This window comes from Lipotes vexillifer, unplaced genomic scaffold (genome assembly GCF_000442215.2).
Source record: "Lipotes vexillifer unplaced genomic scaffold, Lipotes_vexillifer_v1.1 scaffold102, whole genome shotgun sequence".
NCBI lineage: Eukaryota > Metazoa > Chordata > Mammalia > Artiodactyla > Lipotidae > Lipotes > Lipotes vexillifer.
This window is the reverse complement of record NW_006786541.1, coordinates 3,834,457-3,852,268: the sequence shown is the minus strand read 5'-3', so window position 1 is coordinate 3,852,268 and position 17,812 is coordinate 3,834,457. Positions and strand designations below refer to the sequence as shown.

General features: G+C 46.4%; 1 protein-coding gene across 2 annotated transcripts in view; it reads right to left on the bottom strand.

Moving 5' to 3' along the window:
• The window catches only part of MYO1E (myosin IE), a 233,041-nt gene that overhangs the window by 26,459 nt on the left and 188,770 nt on the right, over positions 1-17,812 (bottom strand). For both annotated transcript variants that reach the window (XM_007458891.1, XM_007458892.1), the window contains exons 24-26: positions 16,767-16,924; positions 14,058-14,150; positions 11,057-11,258 (exon numbers count right to left, since the gene is read on the bottom strand). In XM_007458891.1, the coding sequence (XP_007458953.1) occupies positions 11,057-11,258; positions 14,058-14,150; positions 16,767-16,924 (453 nt within the window). The remainder of the gene's footprint in view (positions 1-11,056; positions 11,259-14,057; positions 14,151-16,766; positions 16,925-17,812) is intronic.

Below are 17,812 nucleotides of genomic sequence, written 5' to 3'. Positions count from 1 at the left end.
TTCCATTGCATGAATACGTCACAATTTACTTATCCAGTCCATTGTTGATGGTCATTTGGCATGATTCCAATTTCATTACAAAAAAATGCTGCTATGAATGTTCTTGTGCAAAAGTTTATCCAAGTAATTTCTCAACATCAGCACTGTGGACACTTTGGGCGGATACATAACCCTTTGCTGCGGAGGCTGTCCTGTGCACTGTAGGGTGTTAAGCAACATCCCTCGCCTTTACCCCTGGGATGCCAGTAGCACCTCCTCTCCCTGCTCGTGATCATCAAAAATATCTCCAGCTTGAGACCCTAATCCAGGTCTTCTATCTTTAAATGTATTCTTTCTACAACCTGTGTAGCCTCCAGTCACCATTCATACATACATTGTCTCGAAGGCATGTAACTCTATGTTGGTCCTAGTTAGTGAGATCTTTAAACATATCTGGAATAACCATTTATTAAACATGTTCATGAAAAGCATTTAGAGAATGCATTTAGGAAACAGAAAGATAGCAAACAGTCCCCCTCCCCCTTAGCTTAAGGACTAACCAAAGTGAAGCCTACATTCATTCGCTTACGAAAGAAACTTAAGATTTCTTCTAAGAGGGCCTGGGCTGAACTCAACATTGTGGGGCTGGCTGTTAGGTCTGGCTGGGCCTGTTAACACCTGTGGGAGGAGGGAGGAAAAGGGAGGGTATTTCCTGGGGCTTGAGCTCTGGAAGGAAAAAGCACACCCAGTTTTGAGCTGTGCTCTAAAGAGGCCAGCGCCTCACTGTCCTTGCTGAGGTCCCGTGATAATTGATGCCGCTGGCTGCTGATGAGCAAGTCGAATCACGAGGGGTTGGCTGGGGCTGAGGGGTTACTGGCTGCTAGCTGTCCCCAGCAGGGGTGGGGCGTTCCCTGAGTAGGAGGGAGCAAACCCCAAGGTAAGTCAGGCTCCACTCTTCTCAGATCAACCCAGTCCCCACCTTCCCACCCCCACCAGACGCTTTCTTTCATCGAAGAGGAAAGGCATTGTATAGTTCATGAGCGTGACATCATTTCCTTCCTAGTCTATTGGAAATCCCCATTCCCTGCTTGGGAAGTGCTGGCTTCTCTGAAAGCTGGCTGGACAAGCAGGTTTTTAATTAAGCAACCTATATATTAGGGATGTGTCAGCATTTGGTTAATAAGAGCCATTAGCCTGGATACCAGAAGTCATCTATTTCCCAGTAACAAGGAATGGAGGGGCTGGGGCTGTGGTGTGTGCATTAGGAACACCCTGGGAGGGAGGAAGCCTCCACTCGGGCAGTTCCAGGGAACAGGGTTGGGAGGGTATGTGCACATATGCACACGTGTGTGTGCAGGCTTACGTGTGTGCACACACATACACTCACCAAATATTCATAGATGAAGAGTTGGCCTCTCATGTCCAGGGGAGAATACAGGTTGATGGGGTGTCTGGAGCCCAAGAGTATTGGGACTTAGGTGCATTCTTCGGGCAGGGGGGCCTCTTAGCACGGAGGCAAAGCTGGATGACCCTCTGAAAACAAGGGCCATCCTGCCTGCAGCCTTCCGGGAGTCTCCCCGCTCGCTCCTCTGCCCATCTGCCTCCATCTTTGATGGAGGTCACCCAGTTGCTCCCCCTTCATGTCTTTCCTGCCTTCCTTTCGAGGAAAGGAAGCAACGAAAGTTGCTTCCTTTCGAGGCTCCCTGAACATCACCCCAGCTCAGCATTTATTAGTTTACCTCACCCTCCACTGAAAATCCTTCTAACAGCTTCTCTCTGCTCTTGGCCTACAAAGTCCCTGTCAGGTGTGGCACTGCTGGCTCCCAGCCTCCCATCCTGCTGCAGGCCACACTGGCATCTTCCTACCTCTCTTCATGGAAGTCGGACCCCTGTCCACATACTCCTAGCCTACATCATATTTGCTGGTGACAAATATACTTTCCCCCTAAGATCAGGAACAAAACACAGGTGTTAGCTCACCACTTCTGTTGAATACCCACTGGAAGCTCTAGCCAGAGCCATTAGCCAAGAAAAATAAAAGTCATAACAGATTAGAAAAGAAGTGAAAATAGCTCTATTTGCAGATGAGATGATCTTGCACATAGAAAATCCTAAGGAATACACTAAAAAAAAAAAAAACTATTAGAATAAAAAGATTCAGCAAGATTACAGAACACAAGATCAATATATAAAAATTATCTGGGGACTTCCCTGGTGGCACGGTGGTTAAGAATCCTCCTGCCAATGCAGGGGATATGGGTTCGATCCCTGGTCCGAGAAGATCCCACATGCTGAGGAAAAACTAAGCCTGTGTGCCACAACTACTGAGCCCACACGCCGCAACTACTGAGGTCCACGTGATCTAGGGCCCGCATGCCACAACTACTGAGCCTGTGTGCTGCAACTACTAAAGTCTGCACGCCTAGAGCCCATGCTCTGCAACAAAGAGAAGCCAGTGCAATGAGAAGCCCGAACACCACAACCAAGAGTAACCTCCACTTGCTGCAACTAGAGAAAGCCCATGTGCAGCAACGAAGACCCAACACAGCCAAAATATAAATAATAAAAAAATAATCAGCTCTATTTCTATGCACTAGCAATGAACAATTCAGAAATGCAATTGAGAAAACAATTTCATTTACGATACACAAAGAGAATATAATACTTAGCAGTAAAGTTAACAAAAGAAGGATGATCCTATTTATATGAGATGTCCAGAAAAGGCTTATCTATACTGACAGAAAGTAGATTAGTGGTTGCCTAGGGCTGGGGGATGGGGGAGTGACTGCTAAGGGGAAGAAGGGTTCTTTTTGGGATAACGAAAATCTTCCTAAGTTAGATTATGATGATGGTTGCACAACTCCGTGACTATACTAAAAGCTGTCGAATTGTACTTTTTTTTGGCCGTGCCATGAGGCACGCGGGATCTTAGTTCCCCGACACAGCATCGAACTCGTGCCCCCTGCAGTGGAAGTGCAGGGCCTTAACCACTGGACCGCGAGGGAAGTCCCTGTTGAATTGTATTATACTTTGAATGGGTTGATTTTAGGGTATGTAAATTATATCTTAAAAAAAAAAGTAAATCGCATGGGCCTCTTTGGGCTCTGAAGTGCACTCCTGATACCCAGAGTGAGCTCAGCCAGCTTGGACACAAGCAGCTGCTGAGTGTCCCACCCAGGATCCGGGACATAGAGGAGGAGAGGTTGGAGGTGAGGGGACCATTTAAACACCTGCGTGAACACAGCCGCTTCATGGTCTTTGATCCTAAGGCGTCAGAGCCCACTTCCTCAGTGAGACCAATCAAAGTAAAACCTCAGGGATTACTGGGGGATCTGGGTTCCCATGTACAGTAAACTCTTGGCAACAGTTGGCTTGACTGTCCCTGGACAACTGCTACAATGCAGTGTAAAGTCATCTGGTCATTTATCCCTTGGCTGAATGGGGCTCACCGCACTCCACAGTTGGGAGGGGAGATTCCAGGTAGCTTTGAGATGGGGCGTTGTTTGCTGGGGAGCAGAGTGTGCACTGGGGGACTGTGTGTGATGGAGAATGGACGTGGAGGTGGAGAACTGCTCTGCATTCAGGAAAGGGGCTGCTTAGGCAATCCCGAGGTAACCACTGTCTGGCTTTATCCTTTTTAAACGTCCTCTGTAACCAGAAAAGGGTACAACTGCTCCAGTAGGGCAGCACCTTCGCAAAGTGAGCCAGTTACAGCAAAGCCCTCCTTCTCACTGGTCACTCCTGCCTCATTCTCACATCTAAGCATGTCCTCACTCTCTTGTGAGTGTTGACAGATGGGGCGTGGTCTGGGAACCCCTGCCTGGAGCTCTGGGCAAGGTACTGTGCTGGGCATTTTCAGATGTTGCCTCATTTAATCTCACGACAATTCCCGCGAAATGACTGACCTAGGTTCCTGGAATTTCTTGCTGGCTTCATCAGTGGATGGCACGATGCATACGCAGCAGGCCAACAGAGCTCCAGCCACACTGACCTTTCTGGCCCCATGGTCTGGCCATGCTCCCCACCCCCTGACCACCGCTGCTAACTCCTGCTCAGCCTTTGGGTCTTGTTTCACCCTGGGCAGCATCCTCTGGTAGCCTGCACCTGCTAAGAGCAGGGGGTCAATGCAGTGGGACAGGGGCCTGTACCAGCTGACTCCCTGGCAGGGCAGTAGATTCCATGCGGGCGGCTGTTCTCACCACTGTAGACCCTGGACCTGGCGCCAGGCCCAGGAAGACTGTGTGGCCTCAACCTGCATGTTCTGAGGGAGCAGCAGAAGGGACAGTGGCTTAAGAGTCAGAGTCAGTGCACTGGGTTTGAGGCCCAGTTCTGACACCGGCTGGCATGTGACTTGGGGCCATCACTTCACCTCTTTAGGGATCAGTGTCTTCACGGGGTAAAAAGAGGGAGTTCTGGCAATGGCCCAGGCCCTTCTTCTAATTCTAAGGCGGCTTTACAGAGTGCTCAACAAGATCCCTACGGTCAGATGTACCATGGGACACAGGAAGCCTGCCCCGATGGGGCAATCACTCTCTCCATTCACCATACTGTGGATCTGGAAAGCAGCACCACAGGAATCGGTCTGCGAGAACAGCCATTTTCCCAGCTCTGTTCGACAGACTCAGCCTTCCTTCAACCCAGACAATCCCCTTCCACCACTAGGTGGCGATCCTGTGCAGTCAATAATGAGGAGAGAGGATGGCTTTCTACCAGCTGCCAGAAATTATCAAGGTCTTTTAGGTGCTGGTTGACTCCACTTACAGCCATGAGAAAGGGATTGAGATTTTCTTACACAGCAAACAAGATCCCCGTGCCCAGGGAGCAGGAACTGGCTCAGTCCAGCCTGTGAGAGGGTTGTTACGCTTTCAGGAGTTTTGTGGTCAGTTGTTAAACAGTCATTATTAAAGATGAAATTGAACACATTTAACTGAATAAATTATATTAAAAGCAAAGGCAACAAATACTCATAATCTGACCCTACCTAATTATCTTACCGCATTTTACATCTCTCCATGCTCTTGAAGTTATTAACGTCTGCTGCCTACCTGTGGTGGGAACACCATAGGACAGTGGGAGACTGTACATCTCCCCCCAGCTCTGGGACCAGGGGTAGTCACCCTGGTAGCTTGAAATCGGCCAGTGAGCAGAAACTGACAAATGTTAGAGCTCCCGCCTTTTCAACCCCAGAGAGCTAGTCGTTCACAGCACACCACTCACTGTCCCTCCACTACCCTCATGATAACTCACTTTCACTCATCTAAAAGTGCTTTGCCTACATTTATTTTGTAATGGATATGCAGGATTTAGATAATTTTGGTAGTGCTTACATTTTATATTTGTATTCCAAACAAACCTCACAAGATTGAAAACTGTTATAAAAACAACTATTTCATTGGGATAATGGGGGCAGGAGTAAGAATTTCAGACTCACAAGGACAAAGTTATTTTTCCTATTGCCACTGGTATACAGTTATAAAACTCTGCATCACAGAGCAAATCCAGATGTTTCATTATATGTAACTCTGGCACAGTGTAATTTAGTTTTCCTGTTACTATGTGACCCGTCGTTTCAGGGTAATTTGTACAGTTGGCCCTTCACATCCATGGGTTCTGCATCCCAGATACAGATTTAACCAACTGAGATTGGAAAATATTCAGAAAAAAAATTCCAGAAAGCTCCAAAAAGCAAAAGTAGAATTTGCTGGGCAGGGCAACTATTTACATAACATTTACATTGTATTCAGTATTATAAGTAACCTAGAGATGATTTATACTACACAGGAGGATATGCATAGGTTATATGCAAATACTATGCCATATTATATAAGGGGACTTGAGCATGAATGGATTTTTGTATCTGGGGTGTGTGTGTGTGTGTGTGTGTGTGTGTGTGTGTGTACCAATCCCCCGTGGATACCAAGGGATTGTACACATTTACCACTTTATTGTGTCTGTTCTTCATTAAGAAAAGAAACACATGAGGAAGCTCGGCTACGGCACCTTTGCTTTTACAGCAGGTCTTTTTCTGAGTAGGGAATTAAACATCTAATGCAGTCACATTATAACCCACACCACAAAGTTTCCTGAGTAATCAAGCACATTATACCCAGTTTGCTTTGTGAAAACCTGCACTGCTAGAAAAGCCCTGTTTTAGTGCCTGGGAAGACCAAGTGGTGCTTTCGCCCTGAGACATCAGGATGCCGATTGACCTCTGAGCCCTCGTGGATAGCTGCCTGGTCTCACAAGAGGCCAGAAGCCAACAAGAACACAAAATGCCAAGTGACATCAATGACAACAAAGCGCTGTAAAGTCAGGTATTGTTCATTCGCTCTGTTCCTGGGATGTAGGTTGTTATAGTGATTGGAGCAAACGAGGTTTAACTAGAAAAAGACTGTGGAATAGTAAAGCAGGAGAAGGAGTTTTGGACTTTATTTAGTTATTGAAATGCAGCTAGTATCTGTTGCAGTATTACCTCTCAGCTCTCTGTTCTGCTGTTGCTCTGAGCCCACAGAGAGCAGCATGGCTATTCGATGTGTGTGTGTGTCAGGGAAACGGGATGGGGAGAGGGTGTCTCCCTGACTCGCCCCCTTGTCTTGTGTTCGCCAGGCTGCCCATTCCCCCCCATTAAAGCCAGCAATGCCTGAAGCTTAGCCCCTCATGGTGTCTAGAGCTCTATGCAGGCCAGAGGTTTGAGCTCTTGAGAGTAAAGCCACTGGGCCAGGGGACACCCACTTCTCAATCCTGGTAGAATATTAATATTTCCCTGCAAGACCAAACCACATGAATAACAGTCATAAAATAAATATAAACTTTCAAGTTGCATTGTGCTTTATAGTTTACAAAACCCTTATTTAATCTTCCTGAAACCCTGATTGGGTTTTACGTTTCTGATTATTAGCTCTATTATACAGTATAGGTGAGGAAACCAAGGTGCAGGAGGATTAAGTGACGTACACGAGGTTGTCAGCTGGTAATCAGTGAAAACAATCCATGTGGCCAGCACGTGGCACACAGAAGGCACATGGTTCAGTAAATATTCAATGCATAAATCAATGAAGGAAGGAACAAATGACCCGGGACTCATACCCAGTCCTTGCAAGTGTGAATCTGTGCTCTCTGCACATGGCCAGGCCACCTTTTCTCCACCTTCTGTGAACTTCGCTGCACTCTCCACACCTCTGGGACACCCGGGTATGCCTCATCTATGACCGGGTGAGCTGGGATTAAGCTTTCAAATATCATGTCTTTGTTCTGCAGATGTGAAATTTATGTCTTGAAATTCCAAGAAGGAAAATAATGGCATTTTATTTCACTGGCTCTTTAAAATGTGCTCTGTTCCAAAAGGTTGAATCTATAAACATTACTGGAAATTTGGGAACGGATGCCAGGAATTCCTAAGCTTCGTGTCTGCCTGGGCCAGGATATGGCTGCTACTCCTGCAGATTATGGGTTAAGAAATATTGCTATTGGACACTTGTTGGAAATTTTAAGCTCCTTGAAAAATATGGCTCCATTAGGAGAATCCTGTCAAGAGACACACAGGCAGCATTTAAATTTTTCCTATCGATCCTTCTTTTGTGGCATGGCCAGAAGCCCTACCGCTGAGCACTTTCAATATTTTTCTGTTTCTCCAACTTCTAGCTGGATTAATCTCTGGAGTATCTTGAAATTTCCTGAAGTTGTCCTCCCATGAAATGGACCACAGGATTAAAAAGGCCAACAGAAAAAACATTTCCAGTCTGGGTTTTAATGCCTCCAGTAATGAACTGGAGGTAGATTATGTACATCTCAGTTATAGGAGGGAAAATATAAAGCACACTTGATTGGCAACTCAAGTGTTCCTGTGAAGCCAGAGCAAAGGCAGATGAATGAACTGTTTATATGGATTCTTGTTTTAGCTGTTCTGTTTCCCTGAGACTCAGGAAGATCATGACCCTGAATCAGACTGTTCAAAAGGTATGTTAAGGGACTCCAAGATTATGATTCCTTCTACATCTTAGTTTTCCTGGTCAATGATAACGACGATGACAACAAACATGGCATGGCAAGGGTAAAGAATCCAGTTGGGGTGGTAATTAATTTAGTGAAGGCTTCATGTTCTCTCCAAAAGCAAAAACAAAAAACCCAAAAAACATAAAACCCAAACCGACTGAACCCGAAATAAACTGACAAAGACGTTCCTGAATTAACTTGAGGTGCTAATTACACCATTTGATTTTATCCACATTGCATGATCCAAAAGAGATGACTGCTTATGCTAAATATGTCTATAAAGAAAAGTGCACTGAGGGTGGGAGAGGGAAAGATGAACCCAAGAGTTGAAAGTCCAAGGAGACTTGGTGGTAATCTCCCTTTTATAGGTTGGTAAATTCAAGGGCACTGTTTGGGACTGTAATGTAAACAGGAACTTTCGTCTCTGTGGAAAGGTACAAGATCGGGACCCCAAAGGTCCCTGTTTGCTCCAGCAACGTCCCACGGAATAAATGCAACTCATGTTTTCTTGGCAAAGAAGAACTGTTGAATGTAGGTAACCACGAGGCCCCTGAAATGCTTGTCTAAAGTCTCTGGCCACATTAGAAATTATTTTAACTTTGACTTTATGTGTTTTAGAAAATAAATACAAAGAAAAAGCTCAGCCTTTTGATCAGAGTATGATTTCTTAAGGAATATTTGCATCAAAGCAGATTTAAGTGTACAAAGAGGAGGCTGGCTGGGATTCTTGTAGCTACAGGACTCAGTGTGCCTCATATGAGTTTTATACACAAGTTTTACATACAGGAAGATCTTACTGCCTAGTAGATGGTTGTGAAGGTTCCCTCTCCTTCAAGCCTCACAGCCACTGCCAAAATAGCATCACATATGCCTAAAGGTGATCTTTAGGCCTAAAGGTGGCAAAGGGTGTGATAAGACTTAAATAAGGAACAGCACAGCTGAGGGCTGGAAGGGAGCAGCCTCGGTTAAGACACAATGTTCCTAAATTGCCTGCTTTTTGGCTGACAGATGCTCCCAGCTGGCTGGTGTGCAAGTCTGTAACTTGCAAAGCAGGCTGGAAAGATGGTTTTGCTTGCCAAAACCAAAGCAAGTAGGAAGCTAGCAGACAGAGCTAAGAGATTTGGTGCATTTTGCTGACTGGTTGTAATCCCCTGCCTAGTTTGGGAAATCAAACTGGGCCCAGGAAGTCTTGTTTGATTATTTTAGTTTCTTCTGTCCATTTGAATAGTATAGGCCTGGGTTATGGAGTAAGGCTCCAGTTGCCTCAACAGCACCCTTCCAATTCACCTTCATACAAAACTTCCCTGGTTTCATCAAAATGATTTGACAAGTGGTTTTCAAAATGTGCTCCCTGGGTCAGCAGCACCACCATCATTTCATAACTTGGTAGAAATATAAAATCTTGGCCCCTACCCTGGTCCTACTGAATCAGAAATACTGGAAGTGGGCCAGGAGGTTCTCCAGGTGATTCTGGTGTACATTAAAGTGTGAGAACTTTCTCTTTAGACCAAGCCAATCAGGTAAACCATGATCATTAAAACTGGTGGGATAGAGCTACTTATGCAAGAGTTGGGGGAGCACAGAAAGAGATCTAATAGAAAGTGGCAGCCACTCTCCTGACGGCCATTTGTATAAAGCCAAGGTGCTTTCCTCTCTGTAGCCCAAATGAGGTAAGACTTGCTAGGGGAAAAGGAACACCAGGAAAGAAACTGGTGACGTCTGGAAAAGTTCCTAAGAGCTCTGCGGTCTTTGAGAAGACCTGGAGGTGAATGGGTGGCTGCCTACCCAGAGGAAGGAGCTGTTGCCTCTCACCCAGCACAACTCTATTTTGTACACAAGTCTCCTGATCACACTTGAAAGTTCTTTATTATTCTATAGATATAGTGAGAATAGAAAATGGAGGTGGGCAGGAGGGAGGGGAAGAGTGGGCTGCAGTAACCCCACGATCAGGTTAGGCAGAGAGAACTGCTGAGAATTGTGCAGAGTCCGAAGATTCCTCAAAAGTCACTAGCTCATCCACCATGAGATAATGATTGCTTCATCACCACCATCATTGTCATCGAGCTACAGCTGACTGAGTAGCCTCCTACATGCCTGGAACCATGGTAGGTGTTTTATGTAGACTGTCTCTAGTCGTTCCCCCGCCCCCAGCAACCCTGCAAGCTTGGTGGTATTACCTCAGTGTACAGATAAACAAAATGAAACTCAGAGAGGGTTAGGAGCAGGTCCAATATTAGACAGGTAACAGGGGCTGAAACAGGATTCTCATGCTTCTCTGGTATGTGACACCATCACTCTATAATACCCCAGCCTGGTGATTTCCATCCAGCCTGTGCCTGAACACTTCCAGGGACAAGGCGCTCCTTACATCCTAGGGTAGTTCATCTCTGGGCTACTGGAATGTTCTTTTGTTTACTGGTGCCAAAATCTACCCGCCCGGCAGAGTTCACTTGTCTTGAAGTTGGCTCTAGGGATATGCCTGGTGACTCCACAGGACCCAGCAAACCCCCTTCCTACACTGATAACTCTGAATATCTACACAGAGTTCCAGGAATCTTTACTTCCTCCAACTAAAAAGCCTTGGTTTCTTTTCTTCCCCTCTTCATTTTCTGTTATAGAAAGGCAGAGAGGGTCTCATTTTAAAGCCCTGAAGATTTGTCCTCATAACCACACATCTGCATCTCACAGAATGCTGGGATGGTATTATGTATCTAAAGACTCTCCGAGCTGTTGTGTTTACACAACTTCAGGCACAGATATAAATCGAAACACCCATTATTCCTCAACCATCCCAGAGAGCAAAAAAGGTCACAGAGCGCTCAGATCTCAGGGTGGAAGGGGACCCCTCTTCTGATGTTTCCGAGATAAGGCCTCTCTGGGGAATGAGCTGTGTGGGATCAACTTGCCTGTACTTTTAGAAAATGGCAACCAAGGGCTTCACAGCCTTGGGGCTGGATGACAACACACGTGGGTGGAAAACCAACCCTGAGAATCATGCATGGTTGGCCCCCCAAATCCTTGATCCTTGGTGTGGCTGGTGGAGATGGAGGTCATGAGTTTCACCCATGGGAGGTGGGGCTCTTACCCTGCAGCACCCTGGTCTGGGACCTTGAGGAAATCCAAGCTCTCCGGCGTCTGTGACACTCGGTCTGAGCCAACGGACTGTTGTCGCGGTAACGGTGGGCGAGCCATAGAAGGGCACAGGCTCTTCTGAGTTGACCTCTGGTTTCCAGCGGCGTGGGGATGCGGCACAAACTGGTTTTTAATGACTCCATTCTGATGGTAGCCTAGAAAGTGGGAAAGAGGAGAAAACAAAGCAGAAAATTTCTGATCCTATGCTAAAGGCTCTCCAAATTGTTTTCCGCCCGTTAGCCAAGAGTGAGTTACTTAGCTTTGCCAGGCCTGTTTCCCCTTCTGAAATAAGGGAGGGCATAACTTCTCATATTTTGCGAGGAACAGAGCCCAAGACATTGTACACTGCCTGGCCAGTGCCTGCAACCAGCAGACGCTCATGCATGCCTGTTGATCCTGACTTTAGAACCACCAAATGTTCAGGGGTTTCAAAGCCAATGGTCAAAGAAAGGTAAGCCTGCAACTAGTTGGGAGGCACATTCTTGGGTCTAAGAAAAATGATGACGTTGTGATTCAGGAGGGCTGGCAGGCAGCTGTTTAAACAGCTGGACATCCATTTTCAAGGGGTCAGTCCGGGGTGTCCTCTGCAGGAGCCTGCTGTGGGAGGTGAAGGGAGCACCCCACACAGGCAGGGGAGATGTGGCCGTCGGTTGGATGAATCTGGAGAGAGCAAGCTGTCTTAGCCAGACTGTCCCTGGTCAGGATCACATTATCTGGGAAGTAACAGGCTCTGGTGCTGGGCTCCAAACCGTGCACCTTGGCTGAAGGCGGCACTGTCATTCCAAGCTATGTATGGAGAAGCTCTCATCTCTTCTCCCACGGACAGATTTGGGGAAGAGGGAAGGGGAACAAGGCTCCTCAAGGCACGCTTTTGGTAAACCCACCATAAAGCAAACCTCTTCCATCCGAATTAAGAGAAGAACTCTTTGGTACCAGTGGGATGACCCTTAGTTTATAAGGCCACTCGGGGTTCAGGTTTGGCTCTGCCTCTGATAGCTGTGTTGACCTTGAGCGAGATACTTGACCTTTCAGAGTGTCAGTTTCTTCATGAAAGAAACAAGGAGCTTGGTGAGACCCCACATGCTGCCAAGGTTGCCAAGGACAGCAGAAGGGCATCCAGAGTGGGACGTGTTCTAGGGCCATGATACTCAAAAGGGGTCCTACAGATGGACTGCTCCATGCCACTCATGACCCACCCACCATCAATAAGCTCAGAAATTAAGAGCAAGCATTTAGAAACATACACAGCAGTTTCACAGACATATCTCATGTCTGTTGAATCTAGTAAGAAATTTTGGCTTACATTTTGAATGCTTTTAAAATTCCATTCTTCTAGTAACTTTTATTATATCTTACAAAAGTATAGTTTGTGATGGATTAAAAATTAAGTAAAAAAACCCACAAAAACCCAAAACAAAACAAAACAAAACAAAACCCCAAGCCCTTGATCCTTCATCATAGATAGTATGAAAAGTACTGATGTAAGGGATTGGGGTCCAAATGCCTCATTTTATTGGTGAAGAAACTGTCACATACAGAGGTTGGGAGCTGTGCTCAAGGTCAGGTATTTGGTCTGAGCCGACTGTGGCCAACACAGCTGAGGCAAATGAGCTTTCCAGGTGCTCTGGCCAGGATTTTGCACGGGTGGCTGGCGCATAAGTAGTAACAAAATACTACACTGGTTCTCTTAGGTTCTTTTGTGCTTGGATTTTCTTCAAGGATAAAGGCAGAGGGGAGGAAAGACAGCTGGGCCAGGCAGGATGGGAACTCCAAAAGAGATGAGAATTAGTTTCTCACTGATAGGCATGGTTGTCCATACTTTAGCATGCAACTGTGAGATTCCAGAGCAGGAGACAAAAGAAATGCTTTTTACTGCTTATTTTGGACACTGCTACAAATAAATTCCCTTGTCTGGGATGATCTGAGTCAAGTGTGGTCCCAAGATGACCCTTTTCAGACCTACAATCCTAAACTTATTAACATCAAACGCTCTGGGGGCAGTTTCTTATTAACTGAATTGTGAGTGATGGAAAAACATTTTGTGAGTTTTGAGATTACTCTTCCAATACTAAACAGATTCTTTTAAGGGCAAAACCTCTTACATTTATTTGGGTTTGGATTTTGACTTGCATGCTATATTTTTATTATTTTAAAAAATGAGAAAAATGAAACATAAGATCAAAAATTTTTCTGAATCAATTTTGTATTCTCTCAGATATTACTTTATTTCTTGGAGCAGTTCTCGTAGATTCTATCTGATTAAGAATAGACTTTCGGGCTTCCCTGGTGGCGCAGTGGTTGAGAGTCCGCCTGCCGATGCAGGGGACCCGGGTTTGTACCCCGGTCCGGGAAGATCCCACATGCCGCGGAGCGGCTGGGCCCCTGAGCCATGGCCTCTGAGCCTGCGCGTCCGGAGCCTGTGCTCCGCAATGGGAGAGTGGGAGAGGCCACAATAGTGAGAGGCCCGCGTACCGCAAAAAAAAAAAAAAAAAAAAAAAAAAGAATAGACTTTCTATTTATTCACTCAGCTGTTAACTAGTTGCAAAGTATTGTCATGGTATTTGGCTGGAGCTGAGTAGTGGTGGGGTTATACCTTGCAAACTCCAATTTCCATAGACGCAGTGTCCTACAACTTAAAAGCTGACGACATTCTGGTCGTCATGGACAAGGAGCTCTATTTCCTCTTACTGAGGTACAACGCCTTTCCTAAGGGAGGTAACATTGCCAGGTAAGGAAATGCAAATCGCTAACTCAGCCACAGTGCACTCTCACTAGCTCATACATACCTTCCCTGGATTTTGGGGTCACAGGTAGGGCCATTGTGTTGGGAGGAGTACATCTGGCACTGAAATGGCTCACGGCTGGCTAATATGTGAGCACTTATTGGCTAATGCGTTTCTTCCTCAAGGTATTTTACACATCTGGGTCTAGTCTATGGTGCATGCTTGGCTTACCTGGTGGTGGAGGGGCAGCTCTCATTGGGTAGTTGGCATTGTGAGTCCCACTGGAATAACCTCTGCTTTGAATGGTGTTCCTTCGGGTAGGACCTGAAATAAACCAGCAAGACAAAGTTAAAATTGGTGCTACTGGTTTTGCTTCTCAAAACTTTTGAGAAGTTTGGAACGCAGGTCTCCGTCGGATCTGCAGGAGACTGGTTGCAGTGGAGACGGCTGTTTGAGGGAAGAATTGTCCTGGCAGCTATTGAATAGGAGGGGCTGGAGGACATGTGATGGAGGGAGGGATTTGAAATGTCAGAGCCAGTAGCTTTACAAAGAGGTATTATTAATAAGCTTACAAAGGGGTTTCTATTGTTGTAGACTTTGCCAAGAGACAGGAGAAATCTGAATGTTCGCACTCATGTTCTGACCACAGCACTGCAGAAGCCAAGGCTGTGTCTGCTGCACACCATGGTCACTGGCGTGAAGGACACGGCAGCTCCAGCACCTCTGCTTTAGTCCAGAGCCTTTCTTGCCAGAGTTTGCGTTCTACCGTCTTCGAAGTCAACACAGAGACCCTGAAGGGTAGAAGCAGACTGATACCCTGGACACAGACGTGCAAGTGTTAGAAAACAAGCAGGGCCAAATGGAGCTTCACGTGGGCCAGAATTAGGGCTGGGGCGGCAGGGCCACTGGGGGCCAGATGAGATCTCTGCAGAGACTATGTGTTGGAAAGGAACACAGTAAACAAGGTCTCGAGTGGGACATGAAGGAGCTTCAGGACGTGAAGCTGATTAAACCAGCGGGAAGAGGGGTGCAGAGGGAATTCCTAGTAAAGAGAAGAGCAGGAAGTGATAAGGCATGACAACACAATGCAGAGGAGCTGGGTCTCAGGTCCTGGGGCAAGGGGAGGAGGCCAGGTTAGGGTGTCCCCCTTCCTGCCCCCTTTTCCCCATGAAGATATAATAAAACACCGTATTAGACAACGTTTCACTTTGAGGCCTGCTGAGCATTGCTCATACACATCTTGCTGGTTATCTGCAGCTCTCCTTTGCCGTGCTCTGTGCCCTGGGTTCTGAGCCCAATGGAGTGCTAGGCCTCTGCATTCCAGTTGGGTTTGGTCAGTGGGAGGCACTGGCAGGAGACTGGGGTGCCAGAGGAGAGAGGGGCTGGGGTATCTCTTCCTTTTTTCCCCTAAATTGAAGTATAGTTGATTTATAGTTTCTGGTGTACAGCAAAGTAACCCTGATATACATACATTCTTTTTCAGATTCTTTTCTGGGGTCTCCTCTACCTATATCCTTAGAGTAACAGTGGCATCCTGCTGTTCTCTGCCCGAGTCCCAACTTTGTTCCCTTAGCCCTCCCAACACCCCTGCAGTCTTTTTATGTAAAAGTCTCTTTAAAAAATCCCACCTAAATGTGCTGTCTTCCGCAAATACCAACTGATACACAGATATATACCAACATTTTCTGAGTGGCTATTTCTCTGTACTGTATTAGTGAGTTATATAGTACGTGCCAACGTGCGCCTTGTAGACAGATGTCATAAAGGCCTATTTTATACCTGTCATACTCTTTTTTTTTTTGGCCATGTGGCTTGCGGGATCTTAGTTCCCCAACCAGGGATCGAACCCAGGCCCCGGCAGTGAAAGCACCAAGTCCTAACCACTGGACCACCAGGGAATTCCAGACCTGGCATACTCTTCATCGACCGTACACATGGGCTGCATTCTGTAAAGATATCTACATTATATGAGTACATAGCATATGTAATTACTCTAGACTGTGCCTTATAAATATAATTTTATAAATATCATTTATAAATAGAAAAAGAATCAAAGGCCAGTAAAGAAGTCAGACTGTGCTGTCAGTTACTGCATGTATGTCTTCTACTGAAGCAACTGACTGTGAAGGAGGGCGGTATTAAATGTGATACACAGTAACAAAGCAAAACCTTGTAGGGAGCTGGTAAATATGGTCAGTTTCTTTCAAATTGAGAGAAAAGGGCTTCCCTGGTGGTGCAGAGGTTAAGAATCTGCCTGCCAATACAGGGGACACGGGTTCGAGCCCTGGTCTGGGAAGAACCCACATGCTGCGGAGCAACTAAGCCCGTGTGCCACAACTACTGAGCCCGCATACCACAACTACTGAAGCCCAGGCGCCTAGACCCTGTGCTCCGCAACAAGAGAAGCCACCGCAATGAGAAGCCCGCGCACCGCAACAAAGAGTAGCCCCCGCTCGCCACAATTAGAGAAACCCCGCATGCAGCAACGAAGACCCAACACAGCCAAAAATAAATAAATAAATAAATAAATAAATTTATTTTAAAAATAAAAAAATAAATAAAATTGACAGAAAGGATGAGGTTTGTACTGTCGACAAGATCGGACTGGAAAGGGCTGGGAAGTGTAAAGCCAGCAAACTGATTTGTTTTAAACACAATTCATGCTGTAATGCCAGGAAGACTACACATAACTACAAAATTTTTCAGAAAAGTTTAACCTGCCCATTTGCCTTGGTGTTGGTTTAGTCTGAGATGTTTCAATCTGAAGCAAACCCCGGCCACAGGAAGCAGTCAAAGTACTGGTTCTTTGCCCTGCAGATCTATGCAGTGTTATGAGCATTTGGTAGGAAAGAGTCTGGCTCAGGGCAGGGTGAGGGAGGGCCAGGCGGGAAGCCCAGAAGCCTAGCAGTGGTCCCGCCTGTGGGGTCCATGAACACTTACGGGAGTTCTTGGGCAGCCCGGGTCCGATGCTGACCTGCAGCACTTTGTTGCTGGGCTTGAGGATGGCCAGGTCACCGAAGCCTTGGTGGAATTGCACTTGCCGGGAGCCCCCTGCACTCCAGGGACCCCAGTTCTCCTTTTTCAACTTGAGTTCAAGCCTGCAACAAGCATATTTGTTGGAATTAACAATTCGAGATGGAGCAGTGAGAAAGTGCGGCTCATAGACCCCAGCATGGCGTTGTGCTGCTGGGCAAACGTGCTATAAAAACAAGGCAAGGCTGGATCATCGGAACAGGCACCGGGCCCAGCGGCCAGGCATGACAGTCTGTGGGGTTCCCTGACAGAGGCAGAGCATTCGGGTCCAGACCCTGGGAGACACCAGTTGGTGAGGGAGGTACCCCAGTACAGGTGCTTTGTCACTCTGTCAAGTGGATACAGGTGGGACTGACCCGGGAACAGAAAAAAAGGCCAACCACCAGGCCACACCCGCTGGGCATGTCACTGTGTTTCTCTCTGACTGCCCAGGTCTGTGTTTGTGGAGGACCGAGAGATGCCAGACACAGACAGCTCACATCTTCTTTGCACAGAATGTGGCTGCTATTTCAGTTCTATTCCTCCACCCTCACCCCTACCCCAGGGAGGAAAAAGACAATACTTCCCTTCCCAAATAAAAGGGAAGTTTACTCACAACTGCAGAACTCCTCAGCCAGTTTTTATTTTCCACATTACCTATATGCCTACATAATGCAGTTTCATATTTTGCTTTTTTTTACCTTATATTTTTTCATGTTGTAAGACAGAAAAATCATAATTGCAAGTAGCCGCCTATTCTATTGAGTGGCTTGGCTATATTCTTCCTTTTTTTGAGTTATTCCCTTATCACAAATTCCCAGACAAAAATAATTGCCCCCTGTACTCATGGCCAAATTGTTCTTTGGAAAAGCTGTAATGAATTCATTCTGTTTCCAGTATCTGTTTCACTGTAACCACAGCAGCATGAGTTATGGTAAGGTCCCCTCCTTACGGGATTAAGGCTTTACTTTGGC